Source organism: Schistocerca nitens, chromosome 8 (assembly GCF_023898315.1).
Source record: "Schistocerca nitens isolate TAMUIC-IGC-003100 chromosome 8, iqSchNite1.1, whole genome shotgun sequence".
In the NCBI taxonomy this organism is placed as follows: domain Eukaryota; kingdom Metazoa; phylum Arthropoda; class Insecta; order Orthoptera; family Acrididae; genus Schistocerca; species Schistocerca nitens.
This window is the reverse complement of record NC_064621.1, coordinates 211815610-211835359: the sequence shown is the minus strand read 5'-3', so window position 1 is coordinate 211835359 and position 19750 is coordinate 211815610. Positions and strand designations below refer to the sequence as shown.

At 45.0% G+C, this 19750-nt stretch overlaps 1 protein-coding gene across 5 annotated transcripts in view; it reads right to left on the bottom strand.

Annotated features, from left to right (window-relative positions):
• The window catches only part of LOC126198710 (glycine receptor subunit alpha-3), a 646434-nt gene that overhangs the window by 65406 nt on the left and 561278 nt on the right, over window positions 1-19750 (bottom strand). For all 5 annotated transcript variants that reach the window (XM_049935220.1, XM_049935223.1, XM_049935222.1 and 2 more), the window contains one exon: window positions 11854-12083. In XM_049935220.1, coding sequence (XP_049791177.1) covers window positions 11854-12083 — 230 coding nt within the window. The remainder of the gene's footprint in view (window positions 1-11853; window positions 12084-19750) is intronic.

The following is a 19750-nucleotide window of genomic DNA, read 5'->3' as shown; positions in this document are numbered from 1 at the left end:
CGCCGGGCGATCCGAATGGTGACCCACATGGAGCGCCGCCTGCTAACGAGGAAACCCGACGAGGGAAGCCTGCGATCGGCACCGGAAATTGCGCCCTTGGCGGCGGTAACGCCGCTCCCGGCGGCTTCTGACACACGCCAAGAGAGAGGGGAAGGGGGAGGGGCCGCCGTAGGAGCTGGCAGGAAGCACACCACCTTCGCTGAAACTCCCATGCCTTCGTAAGCAACACGTTACGGCGCGTAGCAACGAAGACTACGCTAGTGGTGAACAAAACCAATACAACCAGCTGGCCATTAAAATTTCAATACCGGGAAGATATTGATTATTACTTATTGGGCGCGTACAATAAAGCTAGAATAATACATACAATTTGCATTTGATTTGCGGGTATATAGACTGCGAGATGTATTGATTGGTGCATAAGTTCTATCGTTCCTCAATAAGTTTAACAAACACAGTGATACACATAACAAAGCTTTAATCATCACTAATACACCACTGGCCATTAAAATTGCTACACCACGACGATCACGTGCTGCAGACGCGAAATTTAACCTACAGGAAGTAGATGCTGCGATGTGCAAATGATTAGGTTTTCAGAGCATTCACACAAGGTTGGCGCCGGTGGCGACACCTACAACGTGCTGACATGAGGAAAGTTTCCAACTGATTTGTCATACACAAACAGCAGTTGACCGGCGTTGCCTGGTGAAACGTTGTTGTGATGCCTAGTGTAAGGAGGAGAAACGCGTACCATCAAGTTTCCGACTCTGATAAAGGTCGGATTGTAGCCTATCGCACTTGCGGTTTATCGTATCTCTACGTTGCTGCTCGCGTTGGTCGAGATCCAATGACTGTTAGCAGAATATGAAATCGGTGGGTTCAGGAGGGTAATACGGAACGCCGTGCTGGATCCCAACGGCCTCCTATCAGTAGCAGTCGTGATGACAGGCATCTTATCCGCATGGCAGTAACGGATCGTGCATCCACGTCTCGATCCATGAGTCAACAGATGGGGACGTTTTGCAAGACAACAACCATCTGCACGAACAGTCCGACGACGTTTGCAGCAGCATCGACTATCAGCTCGGAGACCACGGCAGCGGTTACCCTTGACGCTGCATCAAGGAGCAGCCTGCGATGGTGTACTCAACGACGAACCTGGGTGCACGAATGGCAAAAAGTCATTTTCTCGGATGAATCCAGGTTCTGTTTACAGCATCATGACGGTTGCATCCGTGTTTGGCGACATCGCGGTGGACGCACATTGAAAGCGTGTATTCGTCATCGCCGTACTGGCGTATCACCCGGCGTGATGGTATGGGGTGCCACTGGTTACACGTCTCGGTCACCTCTTGTTCGCACTGACGGCACTTTGAACATTGGACGTTACATTTGAGATGTGTTACGACCCGTGGCTTTACCCTTCATTCGATCCCTACGAAACCCTACATTTCAGCAGAATAATGCACGACCGCATGTTGCAGGTCCTGCAGGGGCCTTTCTGGATACAGAAGCACATTCTCCAGATCTCTCACCAATTGAAAACGTCTGGTCAATGGTGGCCGAGCAACTGGATCGTCACAATACCTCAGTCACTATTCTTGATGAACTGTGGTATCGTGTTGAAGCTGCATGGGCAGCTGTACCTGTTCACGCCATCCAAGCTCTGTTTGACAATGCCCAGGCGTATCAAGGCCGTTATTATGGCCAGAGGTGGTTGTTCTGGGTACTGATGTCTCAGGATTTGTGCTTCCAAATTGCGTGAAAATGTAATCACATGTCACTTCTAGTATAATAAATTTGTCCAATGAATACCCGTTTATTATCTGCATTTCTTCTTGGTGTAGCAATTTTAATGGCCAGTAGCGTATATTTTTCTTCGTTATTTACAGTAGTCTGCTAATGCTGGCGTAACTTTTCAATTCCGCCATTGCAGAAATCACGTGGTTTTGAGGCAAAGAACTCGTCGAACCATGTTCGGAGTGCATTTTCATCCGGAAAGCAAGTTACACAGAGCGCGGAAAAGGTGAAAACTGACGGCGCAAGTTCAGGTGAATAAGCTGGGTGTGGAATGACTTCCCAACCCAATTACTGCTTAGCGCTTTTTGTCAGTCAAGAAGAATGTGGGAGGGCGTTATCGTGGATTAGCATCACTTGACGCAGTCTTCTTGGTCTTTGTTCCTCAATTGCGGCTGAACACGTCTCAGTTGTTGACAGTAAATGTCACCAATGATGTCACACTTTGGTGAAGCAATTCGAAGTGCACAACACCGTCGCTGTTTCCCCAGTTGCATAACATTATCTTTTGTGGATGCTTTGGGGCCTTTGTATGGGGGAGTTGCTGCTTCTTCTGGGCTCAACTGTTGTCTTCTTTCCCTTATTTTAACATAAAGGTACCATTTCTTGTTACCAGTAACGGTACAGGATAGGAATGGTCGGTTTTGTTCACAAGCCAATTGATGACGAGCAAACAGAGATGCACACCTGGTCACCTGCTAATTTTTGTGATTTTGGCTTAAAGCATGCCGTATCCGTACACCCGATGTTTGAACCTTCCCTATTGCATGCAAACGTCGCTCGATTGAGGAATGATCACATTTCTCCAGTGCGCTGACGTGGATCATTGTGGATTAATGCGTTTAAATGATCTTCACAAACCTGGAAGGTCTTCCTAAACGTGGAGAGTCACTAATGTCAAGAAGATCCTCCTTAATCGAGCGAATGGAAATCCATTTTCTTGCCGTGCCCTGTCCAGTGGCATACAAGGCGCAAATGTTTCTGACTGCCTCCGCTGCTGGCATCCCTCTATTGAACTCAAACAGAAGCATACGTACCGATTTCTCCACTTGGCACTCCAATTTCTAGCTTCCACAGCTCCGCTCACTACCTCCAAATACAAATGCAAAATATAAACTCAAATAGCAACAGTAAACTACAAATAAACAATCACAAGTCATAAATAGATTCATAGCATCCGGGATACCAATGAAAGAGAAAAACGCTACGACTTATGCACCAGTGTATTGTATAGAGAGCAGTTACCTCTGGGGACAACATGGCGAAAACCTGCTGGACATCGAGCCGAACTAATCTTGGATTTCAGATACCATAAGAGGTGTCAGCCTGAGACTGCGCCATCTTTTCTCATATTAATTCATCTCTTAATGGCCATATACTGATTTGGCAATCAATTAACTCAACTTATGATTAAACGGATTCTTGGAGATCGACGAGTGGTTGCGTCATCCATCCGTCATTTGACTTCGTCTACTTCTGTATTGTCGCCTGGAAATGCTAAAAGTACTAAATAAACATTTTCTTGCGTGTGAGAAGACACGAAGTGACAAAAGCAAGAAATCCAATGCGCCCTAACATCATAGAAGATTTTACTTTCAATAACAAATTTTACTTACAAATTTGTATCAATTTACGTAATATGTGTGATGGGTTTCAACGTCTGCTGTTATTTATGTCCTATTACGCAGCAAGTAATTCAAGAACACATGGTGTGATTGACCGCAGCTCTTTTCTCTAGGCAAAAGTGGGCTAGGGCACTGTCTGGTGGGTTGCCATAACTGCTTTATCGTCCTGCACTTCAATTCAACCCCAAAATTGTAGGTTTGCCCATAAGTCCTGGCGTTTTTCTGTAAGTGAAAAATTTATGTGAAAAATAAGATGTTTCGCAATGTTTTGAATGTTATTCGATAGAAAATTACGTGCTATACAAAACAGTGTGTTTAGCTTTTGTATACTGATACGCTTTGATGAGATCTTTTCAGATTATTCAAATGGAGTGTCACATGGACACGAAAGAGCATTTTGGACACCTTCTGCTTTTTGCGTGTAATCGAGGTGCCAAAGCCATAGAAGCTGGTAGAGACATTTGTGAAGTGTTTGTCGAAGAAGTGATGCCTCTTAGGACGGCTCAGAATCGCCCAATTCAATAAAACAATACCAATCGTCGTTATTTAGGTTTCGACGATACACTACGTCATCTTCAGGCCTGCTTCAAACGAGTAACCCTCAGAATCAGTTTAAGCTATTTAAGGACGTAAATTTCGACCTCAAAGACATGCACGATCTACTACGAATTGCTTGATCGAAATCAAACAGTGAAAGAGGAACTTAATGTCTAACAAATGCAACGAATCAATAACGTTATCCAGCAAAACCGATCTGATCGGTAACATGGCGTTCTTCTACAACAGGACAAGGCCCTCACATCACCAAGGAAGCCTTGAAACGATTGGTTGTGACGTGCTGCCACATCCTCCGTATTCTCCTGGCTTGTCGCCTACGGATTTCAATTTCCTCCGAACCCTCTCGAAAGCAATGCGTTGTGTATCGCTCAGTAATGACGTAGAACTGAAGGCTTGCGTGGACGATTTCGTCGAGCGGAACCCGGGTGATTTCTACAGTCGGGGCATTGAATAGTTTGTTGAATTAAATGAAAGTGTATAATTCCAAAGACCTCTCAAGTCTTAAACATCGAAAATGTACTGTATATGTGCAGACCGAAGTGACGAATGAAAGCGAGCTGAGACGTGAATGGGAATTTGGACTGAGGAGGGAGGCGTGCTAGGGTGGTCCGTCCAGTTATGCCCAGCCACTGTGCCAGGGTGGCGTAGTGGTTAGAACGTCTGCATAGTGAGCTGAAGATGCGGGTTCGAATCGTGGCCTTGGTACTACTTTTTGTGGTGTCACCGCTAGACACCACACTTGCTAGGTGGTAACTTAAATCGGCCGCGGTCCTGTAGTACATGTCGGACCCGCGTGTCGCCACTGTGTATTCGCAAACGTAGCGCCACCACAGGGCAGGTCACAAGACACGGACATGACCTCGCCCCAGTTGTACGGACGACATAGCTTGCGACAAGACGTATCACGTCTTCCTCTCATTTGCCGAGAGACAGATTAAATAGCCTTCAGCTAGTCCATCGCTACTACCTAGCAAGGCGCCATGTGTATCATTGCTAATTGCTTACTACTATGCAAGAGATGTATTTCAACAAGAACAAGACTACATTAAAGTTAAGTATATTAACATCTCTCTTCTTTTCTTTATAGTTTTCATCCAGTCTCCTGTTTCAGAATTTACGCCCGTCTGCGTTAGTTTCGCGTGCACCTAGCCACTCATTGTGTCGAGACCTTAGGGAATCGACACAACACTTTTCTTTTGTTCAAATGGTTTAAATGGCTCTAAGCACTATGAGACTTAACATCTGAGGTCATCAGTCCCCTAGACTTAGAACTGCTTAAACCTAACTAACCTAAGGACATCACACACATCCATGCCCGAGGCAGGATTCGAACCTGTGACTGTAGCAGCAGCGCGTCTCCAGACTGAAGCGCCTCGAACCGCTCGGCCACAGAGGCCGGCTTTTCATTTGTCGCTTCAGTTTGCAGTTATACGTCTTTGATGTTTGAGGCTTGAAAAAGTCTCTGCAATTACGAGATGCGACAATAAAGTAATGAGACTCATGTGAAAAAAAGAATGTTGCTTACCGTTTTAGTCAAGTTTAGTGTTGTCTCCTTCAAAGTAGCTCCCTTCTGAATGCACACACTTTTTCCAGCGCTTCTGCCATTTCTGGAACTCAGAAGCTGTAATATCATCCAATACCTTCGTCACCGCTATTTGGACATCTTGTGTTGTTTGAAAATGGTGTCCCTTGACCGCCGTTTTGACTCTTGGAAATAGAAAAAAGTCGCACGGAGCGATATCTGGTGAATAAGGTGTCTGTGGTAGTACTGAAATTTGTTTTGAAGTTAAAAATTGCTGTGCTGACAGAGCAGTTTGGGATTGTGCATTATCGTGATGCAGAATCCAATTATCAGCAATGTTGACACGGACGCGAAGAAATCTTTTACGAAGTCTTTCTAAAATTTCTTTGTAGTAATGTTGGTTAACTGTTTGTCCAGGAGGCACCTACTCTTTATGAACAATTCCTTTGGAATCTAAGAAGCACACAAGCATGCATTTCACATTTGACTTTGATGTGCGAGCTTTTTTTGGTCTGGGTGATCCCTTTGAGCACCATTGCGAACTTTGGCGTTTTGTCTCTGGATTGTACTGAAAAAACCAACTTTAATCATCAGTGATAACCCGTCTCAACAATTCTGGATTGATTTCCGTTTGCTCTAACAGATCGGCTGCCACATTTTTCCGTGTTTCTCGCTGTTGTGGTGTGAGATTTATGGGGACTATTTTTGCACAAATCTTTATCATACCAAGATCTTCAGTTATTATTAGACGAACTGTTTCTCGATTGATGTTCAGTTCTTGTGCAATCACTTTGACGGATAATCTTCGATCAGATCGTACGAGTTCACGCACCCTGGCCAGGGTTGACATCTGTCCGTGAGGTTGATGGTCGTCCACTGCGGTCTTCATCTTGAACATTCGTTCTGCCTTCACTAAACATTTTATGCCAACGAAAACCATGAGATGTTGACACAACCTCCTCTCTAAAAGCCTTCTGAAGCTTACTGTACGTTGTCGTAACGTTTTCACACAATTTAGCGCAAAAAGAAATGGCATACTGTTGCGCAATATTATGCGGTTCCATTTCCGTGATGAGAGACACAAACACGTGTTAACTTATTAAAGCACAACTCACGACTGAGCAGTTGCATCGATGTGCTGCTTGGACCAGAAGCAGCTTATAGACCAAGGTCAAAGATATTGTGCCTACGCAAGCCTACAGGGTTGCCACATCTTTCAAAGAAAATCAGTCTCATTACTTTATTGTCGCACCTTGTATATAGTAAAAAAAAAGACTGAGCAAAGTGTTCAACCATGAACTTGAAGTGGTGTTATGTGACATCTGCCCAGACCAAATGAGGAGAACAACGAGGAAAAACTGGAAATAAAATTTAAAAAAATATAAAAAATGTGAACAGGAGACCTAGTTTTAAATTCCAGCCTTTGTACAAATTTTTATTTGTCGCTTCAGTCTGCATATGTACACCTTTGTTGTTTGAGACATCAAAAGGTCTTTGTAATCATATAGTTTCATTTTGATTAAAGCACCTATGCCTAGGTTTCACGCAGGATTCCCCATTTCGTTCGATACTGAGGTGCTATTCCAAAACAGCTGGAGAGTTTCTGCAATGGTGTTGGAGTTTAGGTGGAATGCGAAGTAGGTGGAGGGGTGAATTGTAATTTTGACTGAGGAAGGAAGCGTTCTAGGGCAGTCGATGCAGCCGTGTGAAGTCACTGTGCCAGGGTGCTGTAGTGGTCAGTGCATCTGCCCAATGAGCTGGAGATCTGGGTTTGAATCCCGGACTTGGTACAAATCTTCACTCGACGCTTCAGTCTATATACATACAGCTTGAAGGTTAAACTTTATTTTGGGTCATCAGTCTTCTGACTGGCTTGATGCGGCCCACCACAAATTCCTCTCCCGTGCCAACCTCTTCATCCCAGAGTAGCTCTTGCAACCTATGCCCTCAATTATTTCCTGGATGTATTCTAGTCTCTATCTTCCTCTACAGTTTTTGTCCTCTACAGCTGCCTCTAGTACCATGGAAGTCATTCCCTGATATCATAACAGATGTCCTATCATCCTGCCCCTTCTCCTTGTCAGTGTTTTCCACATATTCCTTTCCTCTCCGATTCTGCGCAGAGCCTCCTCATTCCTTACCTTATCAGTCCACATAATTTTCAACATTCGTCTGTAGCACCACATCTCAATTTCTTCGATCCTCTTCTGTTTCGGTTTTCCCACAATCCATGTTTCACTACCATACAGTGCTATACTGCAAACGTACATTCTCAGAAATTTTTTTTCCTCAAATTAAGACCTATGTTTGAACTGGCAGACTTCTCTTCGCCAGGAATGCCCTTTCTACCTGTGCTAGTCTACTTTTGAAGTCCTCCTTGCTCAGTCCGTCACTGGCTATTTTGCTGCCTACGTAGCAGAGCTCCTTAACTTCATCTACTTCGTGACCGTCAATCCTGCCTACATAGCAGAGCTCCTTAACTTCATCTACTTCGTGACCGTCAATCCTGATGTTCAGTTTCTCGCTGTTCTCGTTTCTGCTACTTCTCATTACGTTCGTCTTCCTTCGACTTACTCTCAGTCCATATTCTGTACTCATTAGACATTTCCATTAAGCAGATCATGTAACTTTTCTTTACTTTTCACCAGGATTGCAATGTCATCAGCGTATTGTATCATTGATATCCTTTAATGTTGAATTTTAATTCCACTCCTTGAGGCGTGCACGGCTCATGTTCATGCCATTTATCATCTTCTACGAGGGCTATCCACAAAGTACATTACGTTTTGGAATTAAAAATAAATAAAGTATTGGAATTTTTTTAATTATATACAGATGAAAGCCACACTCAAATACTACTTTTCTACATAGTTGTCATTTAAATTAAGGCACTTATCGTAGCGAGGAGGAGCTTGGAAATTCCTTCGTCGTAAAATTCGGCCGCCTGCGCCTTCAACCACGTGGTTACCTCTTCTTGAAGCTGTGCGTCGTCATCAAAACGCTGCATAGCCAACCACTTCTTCATTGCTGGGAATATGTGGAAGTCGCTCGGTGCCAGGTCGGGACTGTACGGCGGATGGGGAAACAACTCCCACTTAAAAGATTCGAGAACTTCACGAGTGGCATTTGCCGTGTGGGCCCGGGCGTTGTCGTGAATCAGCAAGATCCTTGAGTCCAACTTTCCCCTGCGCTTGATTTGTATTGCTCTTCTGAGGTTGTGCAGAGTTCGGCAATACCTTTGAGAGTTTATTGTAGTGCCTCTTTCCAGGAAATCCACAAAAATCACACATTTTCTGTCCCAAAAGACAGTCATTACGTGGTTGAAGGCGCAGGCGGCCGAATTTTACGACGAAGGAATTCCCAAGCTCGTCCATCGCTACGATAAGTGCCTTAATTTAAATGGCAACTATGTAGAAAAGTAGTATTTAAGTGTGGCTTTCATCTGTATATAATAAAAAAATTTCCAATACTTTATTTATTTTTAATTCCAAAACGTAATGTACTTTGTGGATAGCCCTCGTATTACGGTACTGTCACCTCGTTTTCTTATTGCATTTACTGGCGTCACTAACTTCCTTCTTTACTTGCCCGTGAGCGGCAGCAGCAGCGCGTATCGATAAGTGCACTGTCGTGCCATCTCTGAAGCGACCGATAGTATTTCCGGGTCGTCGTGTGTCGGGAGTTCAGTTGGGAGTTCAGTTGGAGACGGACTATGAGGGCGGTCGAGACGCAGCAGCAGTGCAGTCGGGGACGGCGCCCCAGTGGGGTCCGTACAGCCAGTGCCAGCGAGGATGACTGTTGGTTGGTCGATCGGTCGGTCGTCTCATCGACGACGTGTATTTGGGTCGGTTCCTTCCTGTGCAGAGACTTCGGTTGTGTTAGGTCTGGATGGTTGGGCCGGAGCCAATGTCTCCGGGACGTCGTCCATCCGAAGGAAGAAAGTGAGTGGGATATGCACCAGCAGTGCAGTCGCGACGGAGCAGCAGTCGCAGACGGACCAATTCAGTCGGTCGGTTGGAGCAGCAAGCAAGCCCCGATCGCGCCGAGTCGGGCTGCAGCCACTGGCGGCGTGCACGCGCGGTTGGAGTGTGAGGTGCTGCTTGCGAGTGCTACGATGTTCGTCGCCCACCGATCTTGGACATGAAAGTTGAATCCTCACTTAACTTACTATGGAGCCTCAACTGTTTACATTTCTTCGTTTGATCCTGGTTGTCGCTTTTGGGTCATTCTCGCGAGCAATAATGTGTGTTTATTTAAGTCGGCTAAGATTCAAGCCGTATTCCTGTGGAATTTAATGTTCGAGGACCAGCAGTGCAGTTGGTCACGGAGCCCCAGTGAGGTCCGCACAGCCAGTACCAGCGGGGACGAGCGTTGCTTGGTCGTTCAGTCGGTCGTCTCATCGACGACGTGTATTTGGGTCGGTTCCTTCGTGTGCAGAGACGTTGGTTGTACTACCTCTGCATGGTTGGGTCGGAGCCAGTGCCTCCGGATGTCGTCCGTCCAAAGGAAGAAAGTCAGTTGGAGAAGCACCAGCATTGCAGTCGCGACGGAGCAGCAGTCGCGGATGGACCAGCAGAGTTCGACGGCTGAGGCGTTGTTGGTCGTTGTGGGCGCCAATATCCTGTGTGTCGTTGTACAGAAATCTTGTGGCCGTTTTGCTGGTTGCGTCGAGCGGAACTGATTTGGTTGATTGGTCGGTCGGCTGTCTGTCGGTTGGGCTGCCTTCTGATTAAGAGATTGTTGGTCATGCTGCCTGTCTCGCCTAAACGGGCGTTAGTGTTACAATTCCAGGCCGACCCTTGGAACTTCTGAGCGCTGCTCCATGTCTGTTACATAGTAACTTCCCTGTTGATCTGTAGTTATTTGGTTGATGCGTGGCCTTCAGCTGAGTTTTATATATCCTGAATTAATGTTCTTGTCTTATCCTTAAAGCATGAGATTGTTGTTCTTATAGGGGCCTTCAGCCGAATTTTACAACAAATCTTTTACGGTTTTAAGCCGTTAAATTATTGTGTTGATGTGTGGCCTCCAGCCGAGTTTAAATATCTCATTAATTAATGTCCTTGTGTTGCCCATAAGGGATACGGTTGTGATGTTTTTGTGAGGGGCCTTCAGCCGAATTTGCTTCAATTGTTTTAAGATTAGTCCTTGGATTGAAACACTTCTTATTGCTTAATACGCGGCCTCCAGCCGAGTTCCATTAAAGTTAAAGTGATAAGGCCTTCCGGTCGCAGGTTCGAACCCTGCCTCGGGCATGGATGTGTGTGATGTCCTTAGGTTAGTTAGGTTTAAGTAGTTCTAAGTTCTAGGGGACTGATGACCTAAGATGTTAAGTCCCATAGTGCTCAGAGCCATTTGAACCATTTTTTTGTTAAGTCCCATAGCGTTCAGAGCCTTTTTTTTTTTTTTTTTTTTTTTTGATAAGGCCTTCAGCATGTTTAGATTGAAGGTTTAGAAAGCATTCTCGGGTGAAACCTCCAGAAGAACCTTATATTTCAATTTTGCTTAGGCCTTGTGTCTTGGATTTTGATTGTGGCCTTCAGCCGATCTAAAGTTAATCAAGGAGGTCCATTAAAGTTTTGAGTGTTTTGCATTCTTGTGTAGTATTGTGTGTGGACAAATAAAGTTTGTATGTTGAGTGCAACTCACAGCAACATCATTGTGGCCCCTTCCCAGAACCTAATCCGCTCTGTCCTGCTGGCCCAGGCATTTCACTCCTGAACCTTTCTTTTATTTCTATCGTTGCTTTTTCGATGTACAGGTTGAACAGTTGGGGCGAAAGACTACATCCCAGTCTTACACTCAGTTTAACCACTTCGTTCCTGGTCTTCCACCCTTGTTATTATTCCCTCTTGGTTCTTGTACATATCTCTCTCTATAGCTTTCCCCTAATTTTCTCAGAATTTCGAACATCTTGCACCATTTTACTTTGTCGAACGGTTTTTCCAGGTCGACAAATGCTATGAACACGCCAAAAGAAATGCTAGAGCTTATGGGCCGCCCCAGCTATTGAGCCAAGGTTCAGAACTGTACAGAATTTGTTGGAACTATAAAGGATATCTGGTTGAGCAGATACGGCATCGGTACATTTCGTTTCCGCAGAGTACGGCCAGCCGCCCGTTGTGGCCGAGCGGTTCTGGGCGCTTCAGTCCGGAACCGCGCTGCTGCTACGGTCGCAGGTTCGAATCCTGCCTCGGGCATGGATGTGTGTGGTGTCCTTAGGTTAGTTAGGTTTAAGTAGTTCTAAGTTCTAGGGGACTGATGACTTCAGATGTTAAGTCCCATAGTGCTCAGAGCCATTTGAACCACTTGAAGAGTCCGGCCAGATGGTTGGCGCCGCTGGCGTACCTTGACGTAGGCGACGGGCGGGATGTCGGACTTGAGGCCGGTGAACATGGTGACGAGCGTCAGCATGGAGGTGACGAGCAGCGTGACGCGGCCCGGGATGGCGTCCAGGCCGATCCAGAAGCTGAACCACGACAGCATCACCACCAGCGAGCTGGGCGCGAACGTCTGGATCAGGTGGTGCCCGATCTGCCGCTCGAACCGGAAGTACAGCACCAGCCGCGAGAAGTTCGCTGCAACCGACCACCGACACGCACCTGTCACTGATGAAGCTCTGTACAGGGAAAGTACGGCCAACTTGTCAATGGCCGCCATTTTGGGCCCTCTGCGCCGCCGGTGATACATTGACTTCCGCAGCATATTTAGCCATGCATATTAAAGAAATGCACTCAACCGTCTAATACACTGCTAAAACTGATCAGTGGCTTCAAACGGAACATGGAGGATATCTAGCAAGAAAAAATCTCAACAAATTTAAGCTAAATGAGTCGAAAAGAATTTGTTGTGGTGAGCATGAAACACGGTTTTTTCCCTGCTATCCTTTATTACAGGGGTAATCCCAAAAGTAAGGTCTGCTATTTTTTTTATAAGTACAGAACGCTTTTTGTGTGGCAGTTGGTCACACTGTTATGAAGAGTGCTTCACGCGCTGTGTGTAAACATGCGCACGCCGCGCTGAGGCGCTCATTCTTGGTTTGGCAGCCGTTGAGAATGGAGGTTACCTCCAAATGCGAATAGCGCGCAGTTATTCGGTTTTCGAAAGCAAAGGGCACTGCGCCGATTGAAATCCATCGCCAATTGACGGAAGTGTATGGTGAGTCGTGCAAGGATGTCAAAAATGTTCGTAAGTGGTGTAGAGAGTTTGCAGCTGGTCGGACCGAAATTCATGACGAACAAAGGAGTGGGAGACCGTCAGTTTCTGAGGAGACAGTGTTGAAGGTTGAACAAAGCATACGTGAAGATCGGCGGGTCACCCTGGATGAAATCTGCACGTTGGTTCCTGAGGTTTCCCGAAGCACCGCTCACAGAATTTTAACGGAAACATTGAACTACCGGAAGGTGTGCGCAAGATGGGTGCGACGCATGCTGTCTGAGGACCACATGCGGCAACGAGTTGATGCTTCCCATTGGCTGGTTCAAATGGCTCTGAGCCCTATGGGACTTAACATCTATGGTCATCAGTCCCCTAGAACTTAGAACTACTTAAACCTAACTAACCTAAGGACATCACACAACACCCAGTCATCACGAGGCAGAGAAAATCCCTGACCCCGCCGGGAATCGAACCCGGGAACCCGGGCGCGGGAATGATGCTTCCCGCGCATTTCTTCACCGCCTTGCAGCCGAACAGGGACAACTTTCTGGACTCAATTGTCACGGGTGATGAAACCTGGGCATGCCACTTTACACCCGAGACCAAGCAACAATCACACCAGTGGCGGCATCCTTCTACGCCAAAGCCGCGGAAATTCAACACAGCCTGCCGGGAAAGTGATGACAACTGTTTTTTGGGATCGGAAAGGGGTATTGTTGGTCGACGTTATGCCCACTGGGACCACAATTAACGCTGACAGGTACTGTGAGACTCTGAAAAAACTCAAACGGGCAATTCAGAACCGGAGAAGAGGAATGTTGAGCAAGGGCGTACACATTCTCCATAACAACGCTCGTCCACATATCGCTCGGCAAACCGTTGCTCTCCAGCAACAGTTTCAGTGGAATATAATCACCCACCCACCCTATAGTCCTGACCTGGTGCCCAGCGACTATCACCTGTTCCCTAGGTTAAAAGAACATTTGGCCGGAAAGCGATTCAGCTCCGACGAAGAGGTGAAAGAAGAGGTTCATAACTTTCTGAACAGCATGGCGCCGAGCTGGTATGACATGGGCATACAAAAACTGCCACAGAGCCTACAAAAATTCATTTACAGAAATGGTGATTATGTCGAAAAATATCTAAATGTTCAAGTTGTAAACTGATGTAAACCATTGTAGAAATAAACAGGTGTATGTACTTATAAAAAAAATAGGAGTCCTTACTTTTGGGATTACCCTCGTAATATCAAAAACAGATTTCGCAGTTCTCGTTACGGTATCGAGTTTGAACACCTGTTTTCGTAATTAGCGTTATATTGGTCCTATCCAATAGTCAGCAGGACGAAAGGGAACCAATATTAGTTCGCAAGAGCAAGGAAACATCCATCGCTAATGTAAAGCTCTGTATGGACTTACTTCTTGTTCCTGCTACTCGGTACTACGAAAATTCATCCAATCTCTTTTGTTATACGAAATAAAGCGTTGGATTCAAATGTATATGCGCGGTACCTTAGTAAATAGAACCGATAAACATGCCTATATGATTACGCATGCTTTATATTTTTGTTAGATCTATCTCATAAAATTTTGTCCGCGAATTGTGTTCTAATAAAACTAGGTCTCCGATCAAAAGTAGGCTGTAGGAAACAGTAAGAACTGTATTCGTATTAAGACAATGTAGATTAGCGGCCAGGTTGCAACAGTAATAATAGTCTCCTCATAACGTTAATTGTTACTGAAATAAAGGTCGTAGGTTCGACACTTGCCCTTTTTTTTGTACGTTATATCGTGTGGAACAAAGTACAATTTATTATTGTGAGCATCGTAAATATAAGTTTAAACCATCCTGTACAGTCAATCACGTCAAATTTTTTACCAGTCATGATAACTTTATACGGTACCACCTTTTTAAATTTTTGCAGATGCTCAAAAACCGAACTACTGAAGCACTCAGGTAAGTCTAAGTAATTCACCCCTGATTAGGAACTTTTAATACGTCACAAACTCGGTTTACTTTCCGACGCAAACGAAAACTTGAGAACTGTGTCTATCAGATATTAAATTAAAACGCAGAAACGCAAGAAACTAATATATCAAAGCACACATATGAAATTATACAATTCACTCCTGGCTAGTAACTCGTAAAAGACACAAAATCTGTTACTTCCCTGCTGCTGCTTCTGTCTCGGATAGCTGGTGCTACCTGAGTCGCAGTAATCTGTGCCAGGTAGATTGACCACCAGAGTGCGTTGATGTTGTTCATGTTTTGTGTTGTTATGAGGCCTGGTAGGGTGTATAAAGTACGTGAACAGCGTCAGATGTCGTGTGTCCACTGTACAGGACAGGGAGATGCCGTGTACATGTGTGAAACAGCTTTATCAGCACCTGACAAGAGACTGAAATGGGCCACATTGTGAGTCGGTCGGCAAGTCGAATCGTGTAATATCCAGATTTGTAGGACATCTACATACATTCTCCGCAATCCACACTACGGTGCGTGGTGGAGGGTACCTCGTATCACAACTAGCATCTTCTCTCCCTGTTCCACTCCCAAACAGAACGAGGGAAAAATGACTGCCTATATGCCTATGTACGAGCACTAATCTCTCTTATCTTATCTTTGTGGTCTTTCCGCGAAATATAAGTTGGCGGCAGTAAAATTCTACTGCAGTCAGCCTCAAATGCTAGTTCTCTACATTTCCTCAGTAGCGATTCACGAAAAGAACGCCTCCTTTCCTCCAGAGACTCCCACCCGAGTTCCTGAAGCATTTCCGTAACACTCGCGTGATGATCAAACCTACCAGTAACAAATCTAGCAGACCGCCTCTGAATTGCCTCTATGTCCTCCCTCAATCCGACCTGATAGGGATCCCAAACGCTCGAGCAGTACTCAAGAATAGGTCGTATTAGTGTTTTATAAGCGGTATCCTTTACAGACGAACCACATCTTCCCAAAATTCTACCAATGAACCGAAGACGACTATCCGCCTTCCCCACAACTGCCATTACATGCTTGTCCCACTTCATATCGCTCTGCAATGTTACGCCCAAATATTTAATCGACGTGACTGTGTCAAGCGCTACACCACTAATGGAGTATTCAAACATTATGGGATTCTTTTTCCTATTCATCTGCATTAATTTACATCTATCTATATTTAGATAAATCTATAGATAGAGCTATATTTAGCTGCCAGTCTGTACACCAATCAGAAATGCTGATTACAATAGTAAGCAACACATTGCTGCTCCTGAGACCATCACGTGCAATCAGAACATAGATAGTTTGACAATACCTGAGCTACAGGGCAAAATTTATTGAATTAGCAGCACATATACAACTGAATTAAGAAAAATACAAGCAAATGTAATTCTAGATGCGGAAATGTTCTCGTCTACAAGACTAAAATCCCATCGTTCCCGTTGGGCGACTCTATTTTTTTTTTTTTTTTTTTTTTTTTTTTAGGAATATTGTTGACCGGAGGGAAGGCTACAGGAATCAAGAAGCTGCATTCTTTATTCTATATTCATCTATTTAAAACGTCGCTGCAATGCTCCCCATTCACATATGTTCGAATTTTGAAATATTGCCACTGAACAGATCTATCTTCAAGAGAGTAGTTTGCAAACCATTCTCTTCTTAATGCGGCCTGCTTCGAATAATTACTGCTGTCGATGTTAATAACTGTTACTGTTTAGGTTCATAATTATTGGTGTTAATGAAAAAGCGTAATCACCATTTAGAACCGTATCTTATAGCATGCCGAGTGTTCTCGATTGTAATGCAATATTTATTCAATATTCATCTATACGTATCATATGTAATTTCAGTTCTGGCGGCAGTGCGTCATGCATTACAGTAGCTTTATTCCTTATCGCATAATTAACTCTCTTTAGAAGAAGCGTGAACAATTCTGGTGACATTCTAAGATAGTTAAAATTATTTCAGCAAGGATGCTGAGCAACCGAGCTGACGTCTTTTCTTCATCCAGTCACGAGTCGAAACACGTTTCTTATTTTTTTCTTATGCAATGATTCCACACAACAAGCTGTAACTCCAAAACAGCTCGTGCCAAAACTTTCATTTCAGACACGACTCAGGAACCCACAAAACGACGAAACTGAAGTGTATACTGCTTTCGCCGTGTCTACAGTCAAACATGAAACGATTTGCGGAAAAAAAAAAGAGTTCAAATGGCTCTGAGCACTATGGGACTTAACTTCTAAGGTCATCAGTCCCCTAGAACTTAGAACTACTTATACCAAGGTAAGCTAAGAACATCAGACACATCCATGCCCGAGGCAGGATTCGAACCTGCAACCGTAGCGGTCGCGCGGTTGCAGACTGTAGTGCCTACAACCGCTCGGCCACCCCGGCCGGCATTTGCGTGCAACTCATTCCACGCAACGAGTGGCGCAACCAAGTGTCGTCGTGTAAACTAGGCTTAAAGGTCAAGGCTGGTAGCGACTAAGGAAACTGTGACGGCACAGCTATACGTCCTTGTGTATTATCACTCCTGTGGCAGTATCATGGTATCATTTTTTAACAGCGCAATGCTCGTGCGCACACGGCATGTACATCTATGAACTGTCAGTGTGAAACAGAGATATTCCTGTGGCCAGCAAGATCACCAGATCTATTCTATCGCTATCGCTTGCGCCTTTGTCCCGCATTGTGCGCGGGGTTGGCGTGGTTAAATCGGATTTGGCATATTAATGTGAAGGGGTGGCCGGATGCCCTTCCGGCTGCCACCCCGTACCCCCGCCCCCAGGACGGAATCAGAGTACCCCATCTGTCTGTGTCCAGTGTAAATCATGGAAAAGTGCGGATGTGTTTCAAATGTCTGTGAGTCGTGAACCTGAGGCGGGACATGGGGACCAGCCCGGTATTCACCTAGAGGGATGTGGAAAACCGCCTAAAAACGACATCCAGGCTGGCCGGCACACCGGCCCTCGTCGTTAATCCGCCGGGCGGATTCGATCCGGGGCCGGCGCGCCTACCCGAGTCCAGGAAGCAGCGCATTAGCGCTCTCGGCTAACCTGGTGGGTTAAGATCAGCAGATCTGTCCCCGATAAAACATGTGTGGGTCCAGCTCGGACGTCAGTTCCGTCCCATTCCCAGTATCCACGTTGTTAAGTAACAGTTACAACAATTTTGGGCCGGCTTGCCTCAAGAAAGGGTGCAACGACTTCATGGCTCCCTTCTCAAACGAATCAGTGTCATGCATCCAGGCCAGAGGTATGCAACGTCATACTACCAAACGGGCCCAAACTGCCCTCTTCTTTGTGAATTCCGAAGTGATTCATTGAATCAACTTCGAATGCTCTCTCAAAACGCGAAGTTCCATTCCATCTCCTCCTCCTCTTCTGGATGATTCACTTATTTGTCAGACGGTCTAGCTGGTAAGCCACTACAAACAACACTGAAACGCCATTTCTGTATGAGAACAACGGTACGTAATCTTCCCTTATACACAGAATGTAGATGACATTGTGCCTGCTTTTTGCGGCTGCCCTGAAACTGATAATCATTTACGTTTCAAAGTACTAAATTTGCTGCAAGCCAATTTGATGTTTGTTCCAGTTCGCCTTGATTGTGTTGCAATTTTCGTGGCCGACGGAATATTTCGCAGGTTTAGTAACACCTGCCTTGTGCCTGCATATTCTTCCTTGTATCAACATCAATTTGGGTGTGTTAAGTGTGCTCTTAGATACTGAAATTTATACATTGTGTTAAAAGTTCATTCTCCTGTAAACAGAGGAGTCTGGTCTGGCTCAGACCATCTACATCTACGTGATTACTCTGCTATTCACAATAAAGTGCCTGACAGAGGGGTCAATGAACCACCTTCAAGCTGTCTCTCCACGTTCCACTCTCGAACGGCACGCGGGAAAAACGAGCACATAATTTTTTTATGGGAGCCCTGATTTCTTTTATTTTATCTTGATGATCATTTCTCCCTATGTAGGTGGGTGCCAACAGAATGTTTTCGCAATCGGAGGAGAAAACTGGTGATTGAAATTTCTTGAGAAGATCCCGTCGCAACGAAAAACGCCTTTGTTTTAATGATTGCCACTCCGATTCACGTTTCATGTCTGTGACACTATCTCCCCTATTTCGCGATAATACAAAACGAGCTGCCCTTCTTTGTACTTTTTCGATGTCATCCGTCAGTCCCACCTGGTGCGGATCCCACACCGCACAGCAATACTCCAGAATAGGGCGGACAAGCGTGGTGTAAGCAGTCTCTTTGGTAGACCTGTTGCACCTTCTAAGTGTTCTGCCGATGTATCGCAGTCTTTGGTTTGCTCTACCCACGATATTATCTATGTGATCGTTCCAGTTTAGGTTATTTGTAATTGTAATCCCTAAGTATTTAGTTGAATTTACAGCCTTCAGATTTGTGTGACATATTGCGTAATCGAAATTTAGCTGGTTCCTTTGAGTACTCATGTGAATAACTTCACACTTTTCCTTATTCAGGATCAATTGCCACTTATCGCACCTTGCAGATATCTTATCTAAATCATTCTGCAAGTCGTTTTGATCATCTGATGACTTTACAAGACGGTAAATGACAGCATCATCTGCAAACAATCTAAGACGTCTACTCAGATTGTCTCCTATGTCGTTAATATAGACGATCCTATCACCGGTATTCGGTCTTCCTTTCAATAATCTGGAAGTCGTTTCTTTACCTGTTGCATGCAAACTTCTGACATTTTTCGCATCCTCGTCCTGGCTCAGTAATACAATGTCCTTTGCATAGTTTACTTGCCAGTAAAGTCATTTAAAGTTTCCAGAAGGTTTCAGCATCTGAAAACGTCACAAAATCCGAAGACAACATTGTTATTGTGCAATAAATAAAGTGTGGCCCAACGGGGTAATAGTGTTAGTGCGAAACGGTAGGTAAAGTAAGAAAAAAGGATATTTCAATGACGCAAGTACTTTCCTAACAGCCTGTGTGCACAGAATTGTATGAAGAATATATTCAGTGACGTGTACGAGACATTTGTGTAAATCTAGCCGAGTACCTGGCGTCGTTTTGGGCACGTATTTGAATGCAATCTTCTACTAGTCCATC